Here is a 10,650-nt window from a genome sequence, read left to right as displayed (position 1 = left end):
GAGCGGTGATAGCGGCTCTCGGACCCTCCTGGCCGCCCGTTCTCCGGGCCGAGCAGCCTTTGGGTCCTTTTGTTCCCTGGACAAAGTGTTGATTAGCAGCTCCTTGGGCCTCATCCTCTGCTCGCTTGGAGGTTATCTTACTTGCTCACACTTGCTAACATTCTTGCTAAAACGAGAGAAAACTACATCCACACAGCAAAAAGCATTTCTAACATTATATAATATCTACCTTAACGCTTTGCGAGAAGCCAATACTATAATATATGTTTATAACAATCAGGTTAAAAAAAAAAAGCTTGGAGAGATGCAGCAGCTGAGAGATATTTGTTAAAGGCAGTGGCTTCAGCTACAGTTGCAGAGCTGCATCTTTTTCTCAGCTGGGGCTCTCCGTGGCTTGATTTTTCTCTATTGATAGCAAGGTATTTCCTCTTCTCAGAAAGCCCCTGTAACTTAAATAGAACCACTGACTTGCATGCTTTGTAAGTCCTTTTCATCTGGAGTAAGACAAGGAGCATCCATCCATAAATTGGAATTACTGCCCCAATACTGGCAGGAGGAGGCCAGCTGGCTACTGTGGGCTCCCGGGAGCTTCTCCATGAAGGTTGGGTTTCTGCTCTGATATTTAGCCCCAAAAACCCTTTAGAAGGATTTTACTGTTCAGGTGTACAGCTGCCCCATCCTTCAGCCATGTACATTTCCATTTCTGTAGCATCTGTTTTCCCAAAAAAATCTGGCTCTGTGTGCAGAGCTTTTAGCTGATCTGTCAGGTCAGTGATTATAGAATTGTATTTTACTTTCCTATTTAATTTTTTTCTTTAAGTTGCAAGAACTGGCAGGCTCAAAAAAATAGGTTCTTTTTTAGTAAATTTGTGAAGAAACCTTTGAGAGGAGCAAGAGGTTCTTTATCTTGCTTAAGTTTCAACATACCAAATTTAGTATCAAGAATGACTAGCGCAGGGGTGCTTACATTGTTAGGTGCATCAAAACCACATTCATTAGGTTTTCACATTTTGGAAAAGTGGGACTAATCCATTTTGTAGCTGGGCATTGAGCAAGATCCTTTTCCAGGGTGATGTGAAATTAAATGAGTATGGGTCTACATCTAAACAAAGGGAAAGGTGCGTTGGTTTCTTACCTAGAAACATGTTAAAGAAAAGATTGCTGATCAGTTTGCTGGTGCCTGGGCAGATCCCTAAATTCACAGCTCTGTTTAACGAGCGTTAAAATAAGGTTTACAGCATGTGGAGGACAAATGGGAATGGGGCTTTACAGAAGGGGTTTTGGAGGTGCTATCCCAACCTGCAAGATGGGTGCTTCCATAGTGTATAATGAGAGTTTGGGGACCATTTTCTCAATTTTGGGAGCATCAACTTTCCATGCAGGCGATGGAACTGTGTGCAGATGTTGTGCATCAGCTGTGCAGTGGTGCATGCCTACGTGCAGTCACTGCACTGTGCTGCAACTTGGGGGGTATTAAATTAGGAAGGACTGTAACAACCTGGTCCTGGATTTTCTAATTTGCTGTGTTTCTTTGTTGCAGGTGAATGGAAAAGGGTCGTTGTGGTGTGTTGACCCAAAATATAAACCTAATCTTGTCCAAGCACTGAAAAAACAGCCTTTTTCCTCAGCACTTGCATTTTATACTCCACCGGCGTCACCACCCAGGTAGGTGAATGTTCTCATCCAAGCAGGGCATGTGGTTATGTTGCTCCAGGTAGCAGAGGGTGTTGAAGTGCTGTTATCTGCTGCCACCTGAGAGCAGAATTTGAGTGGGCCTTAGGTGAGACCAGCTGGATGAGGTGGGGAGATGCAGTGAGCTCAGGCTTCTCAGACAGCACATCTGGGGTGTGTCTCCTGTTAACTGTGGGAGAGTTTAAAAGAAGGTCAGGGGTGTGCTGGCTGCTTTCTGGAGAGCCCAATTTCTCCAAGAGGGCAAGCAGTCCTAGGAACTGGAACAAAATCCTCTTTCAAGCACAGTCTATCAGGACTGGCCTAGGGTGGTACCTGACCCTGCTCTTTGGAGGAGGTGGGTGTCTTCTCCTGGATGTCACATGTCTGGATATGAAATGTATCTATTCTGTGCTGTTGTGAAAAACAACCAACTTTTCCACAGTCTGAAGTGCTGAGAGAGGCTGCTTGGACAGGGTTGTTTTTCTCTGTGGCTGTTTTAGAGCATTTTGCAGCAGGGATGGAAAAGACAGCCTTTGCCATAAATGCTCTGTGAGGTGGGGCATGCAAGACTTCTGAAACCAGGTCTTCCTTACCAACACAGTTTTAAGACTGGGCAATAGATTCTGGAGAATTTGAAGTCAACCTCGTGTGTCCTGAGTAGAGGAAGAGGAGCAGTAGCTGGGTCAGCCTGTGGAGGCAGGGGGACAGAAAGCAGAGGAGCACGTTGGGTGAGCCCCGTTCTGAGGGAGGCATGTGGCTGGTTTGTCTAGTTCAGGAAAGAATTTGGATGAGATAAGAGGTAATTAAGGTGTCTGTACATTGCCCTATGCCTTAACCTTACTGCAGGGAGTTTTCTTAACAAGCAGGAGGAACTGGGGTTCCTGGAGCAGAATGTAAGACTGATATCTCTGAGCAGACGTTTCTCAGGGTCCAACAGCACACTGACTCTGGGAGCTGGCACCCCTGTGCAAGCCTCAGGGGCTGAAGGGTTTTTTGTGGCATGGGCTTGTCCCGTGTGACTTGTAACCCACAAGATAAAACCAGTTGTCTCTGGTCTCTCTCCAACCCAGGGGCATCCTGGGATGGAACAAGCCAGGCAGAAGTATCCTGTTTTCCAGCTTTCTGTTGGAACTGGGAGCATTACTAAAATAACCCTGAAACATTTAAGTATTAAGAAATAGTCAGATTGGAAAGTATGAGATGACTGGCAGTATTTCTTGGGGTTTATGGGAGTAAAGATTATTGAAACGACTAACTGGGCTCTAGAGGATAATGCTTTTACAGGCTTTAATGTCTCTGTGTAGGGGTATGAACTTCTGGTTTTGGGTACAGCTCAAGTGAAGGTTTGATCCTTGAAAGCTTTAATACTCTGTGTTAGTACAGCCAGAGTTCAAAATGTAGAGAATGATACAGATGGGAAGGGACCTCTGGACATTGTCTGGTCTGCCAGAGGTGCAGAGGATCGAGACAGACTCAGCCTAGGGCAGGGTGTTCACAGCCTTGACCAGTTAAGCTTTTAAAATCTCCAGGGTCTCCAAGATTAGTCCAGCTGAAGTTGTGTTAAGTGTGGTTTACTTAGCTTGGATAAATGCAACATACTGAACTTAGGTGTAAGGAAGGAGACTTTTCATCTGCATGCTGAAGTACTTGGAAGATCAGGATTTTAATTTGAAGCTGTTGTTTTTGGTAACTGTTTTTTTTCCTTTACTGAAGGACTAGTCATACTTGCCAACAATTACAAGGAAATCCTGGATCTAATGAAGCCACATGGCAAAATTCCCACCGACTTCAACACGGGAAGGGTTTTGCAGTGCTTGTATTTATGAGTACAAGAAAATAAGAAACAACATATTAAGATACCAAACTGCTCCCTAATGAAAGCTGGTTTATTTTCCTTCAATAATAAAAAACATTTATGTGACTTTCCATCACCCACAGAAAAACAGATTTCCACCCCCCACCCCTCCTTCCATGCTTGGATTTGATTTAAATTCTGGCCTAATTTTGGGGAAGGGCCCCCAAGGATCTGCCTTGTTGTACAGAGAGAGGAAGCTTGGAGGTACAGCTGGAGAGAGGCTGGAAGTACTGTCCAAATTTATCCACAGAGTGATCCTAGAATTCAGCTGTGACAGTCTCTGAATTTTTCTGTGGGAAGGCTGGTGTTCATGATTGTTTTACAGTGTGTTTGTGGGGAGTATGCCTATCATTCAGCATGATTTTAAAATAAAATTTAAGCTGTTACTTGGAGCAGAAGCTTTCCAAAACTGTACTCTGTGTCTAGTGACACTGAAATTTTTATTGTCATAGATGATTGGCATCCCTGATGCATCTTATTTCTGCACAGCTTGTTCAACAAGTCATTGTGAAGCCCCTGGCTGCATTCTGGTTCTAGTGCTACATGAATTACAGCCCTGGGGAGAGCCACAGCCCTCATCTTGCAGATACCTTATGCATGGCTTGTCTTAATCAACACCAGGCATTAATTTGCTCTGGGGGAGCTCTATGTGGACATGATTTTTGAAGGATCCGAGCTTAGACAAAAGGATGAAGATGTTTAGCATCTCTTTGTACAATGGATCTGTGGGCTGCAAAGCCAGCCATTTTGGGTTGGACCATTGCTTTCCTTTTATTTTAATTTTCTTTTCCCCCACCCATTTTTGGATCTGTTCCCTTTGCGCTCCATGGCTGCTACGAGAAAAGATACCAGACAGTGAACCCTAGTTTTGCACATTCCTCCCGTTCAGCTGAGGTTTCTCTTGCAGGTTGGGCTTGAAAATTCTGTCATCACCCTTTAGATTGTTCCAGCAGCACTATAAAAGACGCACACTGCTGTATTTCATGCAATTTTAATAGTGTGTACTATTTTTGTTGGAGTCACTTCTAACTGCTCGCTAATATATTTATAATAAACTTAATAATTAGGGCTGGGTGTGTAGCAGAGAAAAAAGCATGTGAAAGCTTTAACTTGCCCTTTATTTTGTGAGGGATTTAGGGATATTTTGTCAGGTGCAAAGCTGGTCTGATTATGAAAAACCACCCTGGATAGCATCACCACAACAGTTGAGCTTCAGATAACTTTAAAATCAGCAGGTGTCTTCGTTTGTTGTTGGTTTCTTTTATTTTTGCCTATTACTTTTTGTTTTTGTTAATTCCCCACCACTGTTTGGAAAAGCAAATTAACACTGCTGGTCCTTACCTGTCCTCTGAGCATCCCTGTATGAGCTAATGTTTTGCTCACATGTGGGTTTTATGTACTAAAAAATACATATCTTTGTTTAAAATCCTCTAGGCACAAATATAAATGTGTAAGCCAATACCTCTTGCCAGCAAGATTTTTGTTAAATATGTGTGTTTGGAGGTGTTTTCCAAATGCTGGTGATGGCTTAAATAGTGCTACACGAACTATGAATCAGTGTCAAGCCCTCTACTGAGGGCAGCAATTGCTTGCCTTCCTGTGGTGAATAGGGTTGGTTTTGTTTTTACCCTTCTGTGATCATAATATTGTGTCTGCTGTACTTTGTACAAATCATTTGCCTAATCAGGGCTTGGCTTTGAGCTGTTGAATTTCTTTTTCAGTAGGTCGTCGTCCCCTCACTACCTGACTTCAGTCCTTCAGCAGAATCATGGCCGATCTCTGAAAGGTAAACTTTGAATTTTCTTTCACTCTCCTCCCCTGGTTTTGGTCACAAGCAGGTGCTGCAGCCCAGCTGATGTTGTCTCTGTCCCTGCTCTGAAGGGTCTGCTAGATGACAAAAATCTCAGATGTAGTACAATGCTTGTGTATTATATCAGCTACTCGTGTATTAATTTTAAATCCATAAGGTGAATTTCAAGGTGTAATTGGGGCCCTCTTGTTCTGACAGCAAAATAGTCAGCACATGCATCACTCCCAAGTATGACCTACTTAATGAATAGTTCAGTAGAAAATTAATCTGAAACCTGCACATTCTGTAAAAGTTTTATTGGAGACCGAGAACTGAGAACCAAAGGTAGCAAATGTTAGAGTGTAAAACTTGTGGTACCAAGAGGGAGTTAGAAAGTGTGCTGGGGATTGCAGCATTTCTTTTGAAGGAGCCAGTTGAGCGCAGCTCCTGCACCTCACTAATAAAGCTGAATATATTGAAGCCTTGTCCTAGACAAAAGTGATAATTTTGGTTTTTAAGTGCTGAAAAGTGAACAGTACTCAATTTTTAAAGAGTTGAATCTAACCAAATGTGTTGCAGGGGAGTGTTGCTAAAGCTCTTTCAGAAGGACAGTGAAAGGCAGTGCCCAAGTGGCACCTGAGCAGACACCCAGCTCCCTTTTTTTGCTGGCTCAGTAGGCTTAGAGGTGAGAAGGTTGCTTTTAGTTTTTGGCCAGAAAGCAGCAACTTTGGTTAGGCAGCAAAGCCAAGGCATTTTGGAGACCATGCAGCTGCCTGGCCCACAGGTGATGATCACCATGCACCCAGATGGAGGTTCTGGGGTGGCATCTGGGTGGCAGGGAAGCATCCTTGGCTGGCTGGCTGCTGCAGGGCTGATGGATCTGGGATTCTCAGGGCTTGTTGGAGAACACAAGAAATCCCTCTCCTCCTAATGATTTTGCTGGTGTGACAGGTTTGGAGGTTGCCAGTCTGATGTTGCATCTTCCAATTAGCTACACCAGAGGAGCTAAAATAATGACGGTATCTGGTATCATTTCATTTCTGCATGTGCGGGAGCCTGTTCAGTGTTTCTCTGGCATTAGAGGCAAGCCATTCATGTTCCTGGGGTCCCACAGGGCAGCTCTTGTGCAGATGAACAGAATTCCTTGGAATAAGGTGCTTCCTTAGCCGTTCTGCTGGAGAAGCATAAGTTTGGGAAATACTGCTCTGTTGAGAAGAGCAATCACAAGTGAAGCCAAAGCACATTATCAGTGACACAGAGCACAGCTAAGAATGCACTGCAGAAGTGCCTCTCCTCTTTCTTTGGGAGTATTAAGGTGCAGAAATATTCTCTGTAGGTAGTAATCCTGCATTGCATTAATGCCTCCAATTGCTTGTCATTTTAACAAGGTGCTGCTTATATACCAACAGCAGATGATAAAATAAAGTGTCTGAGATAGCAAGTAAGGAATGGGAATGTTTCACTTGCTGATTGCACTGGTGGAGCAAAGTAATTCTTCATGCTTTATTTTTTGACTTCTTTTTGTCAGTTGGGTGCACATAACCAATGAATTCAGGGCCTTTTTGTCTGTCAAAGAAAGCCAAAGCAGAAGGAAAAAAAAATCACATCAGTACAGTGGGGTAAACCCTAAAGCATGCTGGATTTAAAATGAAAGACATGGAAAACAAAATGTGTATGTTTTATAACCTGTGTTGGAAACAGCAGCTCAGCCCCCTTCCCGTGTTGGTACAACATTCCCAAGGTGTCATGTTCTTCAGATTTCTCTTTGACCATGGATGAAGTTAGGGAGGATTATTAAGATAAGGAAGCCATGCTGGCAACTCTGCAGTCCCCTTCCCAGTACTACCCTCCCCTTAAATTCAGTAATACAGTTAATGCCTGTAATGTGGGGAGGAAACAAATGCCATCAAAATGATATTGCTGGTGTTTCACTTTAACAGTTCCCCCCACAGTTCCAGTTCAGCAGAACTGAGAGCCCCGTTCTGCTTGCTGCTGGTCCCTTCCAGCACATTGTCTTCCAGCCCTGTTCTCCACTCCCTGCTCATACATATGTACATACCTACCTACACCTCAGATGTGATCTTTCGCTCTCAGACACCCAAGTTCTTGTGAGGGCTCACTGTCTCTTTGCTCCTGTTTTGCCTGGTTAGTCCTCTATACATATTTCTGTCCTGTGTAAGGAGTGTTCATCATCCATTGCAGAAGTGAGCCAAGGATTTCCTCTTCTTTGAAGGGCATGTACATGTCCTGAAAAGAGTGTTTCTTTTCCCTTTCACCTGGTCTGGTTAGAGATGTCAGTCTTTGCCCTGTTATTCTCAAGGTGCCTTTCAGAAATGTGAGCAATCTGCTGTGCAAAGGATGGCATTTTGCAGCAGTGCTTCTCACTGCAGCTGACAGTGCCGCAGTTCACCTCAACCTTTCTACGTGCCTATTTATTATTTAGACCCCCCTGCTTTCTAGACTGAGCAGTTCAGTGCCCTTTCCCCCCTTGTAGTCTCAATTTCTTCTGTTTGACTTACTAGTGTGGAAAATCCTGCTGGAGGAAGGAGGTGTGCTGAATTAGTGCTGTGTTAATGGGCACGGCTGTTCCCAGCCTTGCACATTCACACAGCCAGGGTATGGAGCTGCTGAGGTGCTTTGCTGTGCCATGTGTCTAATCTTTCTCTCCCAACTGGTACAAACAAAAGGCACTTGTTAAGTATAGCAACAGCATTGTCACTTGAATGTCTAATTGTGTCACTGATTCTTGGCTTCAGTGAGTGAAATGTGAGAATTCAGCCTTTGAATGTCATAGTTAAGGTATGAGACTGATCTGGAGCAGTATTGAGCTGTACAGGGGTCATGCTTTGTCTGAGTTTGTACATTCCCCCCACCTCTGCTTTTTGTTGTAGGCCAGTACAGGCAAATATATATATGTGTGTGTGTGTGTGTATATATATATATGTGTATTTGTATATTTTAGACACCTCATCTTGTCAGGCTTACCTGAGTTCTAACATTTTGCTGCTTCTGCTTCACAGAATCTGATATTGATGCTGCTACTGCAATGATGCTGTTAAATACTTCCATTCAACAAGGGATGCTGGACTGTAAGCATAAGCCATTTTACTCATTTTTATCCCCTACTCAGTAGCTAAATACTTTCTCTATAAAATTTCAAGCAACAAGTATGGTTTGGTTTCCAAACAGTAAGAGCAGTCAAGAAGTAATTCCGGTTTAATTATTCTTTCAGCTAGCATTGCAAGAGTTTTTTTAGAAGCCGCCTTCTTTTTCTTTTCCCAGTTAATTTTGATGTTTTTCTGCAAAGTTCTATCCCTGCCCTCTCTGTGCTAGATGGTAAGAAGAGTTTCTTGGCTACTTCTCTGTTCCTGTAGCTATTGGTTGTGATTAGCTGAAGACTGTTGTCCCCTGCGGATGACAGCAAACAGGCACATTGTGACTTTGAACGCTGGCATTCAGCTTCCCTTGCAGCCAGCCAGGCACAGTGTGCTCATGGTGCAGGTGATCTCCCTGGAGCATTTGCCTACTGACACGTCTTGTTTTCCATAGGCGAGAAACCTCAGCCTCTGAAGACACCCAAGAAGAGGAGCTACGGCAGCGCGTTCAATCCTCCCAGCTCCATCAACCTGCAGGAGAACGACGCCACAGCCACCAACATTGATCCGAGCGAGGATCACAACTACAGTGCCAGCAGCATGGGCTCCCAGCGCTGCGCATCCAGGTCCAGCGTGTCTTCCCTGTCCTCCCTGGACGAGGTGTACGAGTTCATCTCCAAGAGCAGCCACGACGGCAGCGATGGCAGCGAGGGCTTTCACAGCGAGGTGGATACGGACGTGGACTATGAAGATGATCCTCTGGGAGACAGTGGCTATGCATCCCAACCTTGTGGAGATACCTCTGAGGAAAGTCAGCCCAGCAAGAAAGTACTCGAGGAGCTGTGTCAGGAAATCGATGAGGAGCTGAAGGAAGCAGCAGGGTCTCTGCTTCACCTTGCTGGCATCCAAACGTGCTTGAGTTCCTTAATAAGTACTGCAAAGACCCACTGTCACAAGCAAAGGAAAAAATAATATGTTTGTCAGTGTTGAATATATACATATATTTTTTTTAATTGTGGCAATACTCTTCTACTTTTGCCCTTCACAAGGGAGATCAAAGCCATAAGAGGACTCACTGCTTTTTTTTTTTAATTTTTGGCGCAAACTATAATTTAGCCATTTATTTTTAAATCACCACCTAAAAAGAAAATATTTAATCTTCTCAAATTAGAAGATATGCATGACTTGTGAAAACCTGAAAGCATACTTCTTAATGATCACTTTTTAATTTTTTTTTCTTTTCAATAGTTGACTTTATTTTTTTTCAGAGATACATTTGTTCAGATGCACACTGTGGATCGTATTTACATCTCTGCTGGCCCCATCTGCAGAGGTGAATTTTGTTCTGTCTAAGGGCTCTGACTTCCATGTAAAGGATTCAAATTCATTTTGCAATAAGAGAATCTCTTTATAGTTCCTAGACATCCTTCAGCCAAAAAATGTTTAGTGGTATGTTGAACTTTATCCCTCTTTTTCTTATTTTTCTTTTAAAATCAGTGGTGATTGCTTACATCTTCCTGTAGATGATGCCTTTTTTTTTAAATTTTCTGTTCAAAAATGGGTAAGCAGTTCTGTTGGAGTGGGTTTTAACAGTACTGTACATACAAGGATGCCTTAAGTATGTTGCAGAATTGTAAACAGCTATCCAAGGTCATCTTTCCTGTTGCTGAAAAGGTAGCATGATGTGCCATAAACGTTCTCACCAACGTGAAGCTACTGCTTCCACCAGGTGTTGGGCAAGCTGGGTGAAAATTAGGAGCAGAGCCACTTAGGAAGCCAATGCCCACTGTTGAAAACAGTGCTGGATTCAGCCAAAAGTTAACCTTTCCCTAAGGGAGTATTTTCCTGGCTATTTGAATGCCTTTCTTTAGACTAGTGTGGGTTTTTTTGCCCCCCCCCTTTTTTTTTTTTTTTCCCTTATTTGTCAATCTCTTCATGAATCCTGTCCTAAACTGTCTGCTTCCAATGCAAACACAGCCATGCTGCTGAAGGTCTGTTGCTCTGAGGGCCCATTCCAGTGCCTCTTGAAGACAACGGTGGTGCTCCCGCTGACTCAATGGCTGTTGGATCAAGCCTGAAATATTCGAGGTTCTTTGTGTTTTGGAATTTAAAGCACAAACACTAGGAGAGAAAAAAAAAAAAGTTGGTTGTTTTTGTTTTGTTTTTTTTTTTTTTTTTTTTTTCCATTTTAGTTTTAAGAATGTTTTTTTTTTTTTTTTGAAAGGGAGGGAAAAAATCTT

The 10,650-nt window shown here is 43.2% G+C and overlaps 1 protein-coding gene across 2 annotated transcripts in view; it reads left to right on the top strand.

The window, feature by feature from the left end:
• FOXN2 (forkhead box N2) overlaps positions 1-10,606 on the top strand; it is a 16,924-nt gene extending 6,318 nt beyond the window's left edge. Inside the window, exons 2-5 of one of the 2 annotated variants that reach the window (XM_008630371.2) lie at positions 1,541-1,665; positions 5,248-5,312; positions 8,336-8,404; positions 8,865-10,606. In XM_008630371.2, coding sequence (XP_008628593.1) covers positions 1,541-1,665; positions 5,248-5,312; positions 8,336-8,404; positions 8,865-9,382 — 777 coding nt within the window. In that variant the 3' untranslated portion in view covers positions 9,383-10,606. The remainder of the gene's footprint in view (positions 1-1,540; positions 1,666-5,247; positions 5,313-8,335; positions 8,405-8,864) is intronic. The other variant, XM_008630373.2, reaches the window with a different exon arrangement.
• Positions 10,607-10,650: the final 44 nt, after the last annotated feature.

This window comes from Corvus brachyrhynchos, unplaced genomic scaffold (assembly GCF_000691975.1).
Source record: "Corvus brachyrhynchos isolate BGI_N302 unplaced genomic scaffold, ASM69197v1 scaffold101, whole genome shotgun sequence".
In the NCBI taxonomy this organism is placed as follows: domain Eukaryota; kingdom Metazoa; phylum Chordata; class Aves; order Passeriformes; family Corvidae; genus Corvus; species Corvus brachyrhynchos.
This window is presented reverse-complemented; position numbering and strand designations above follow the sequence as displayed.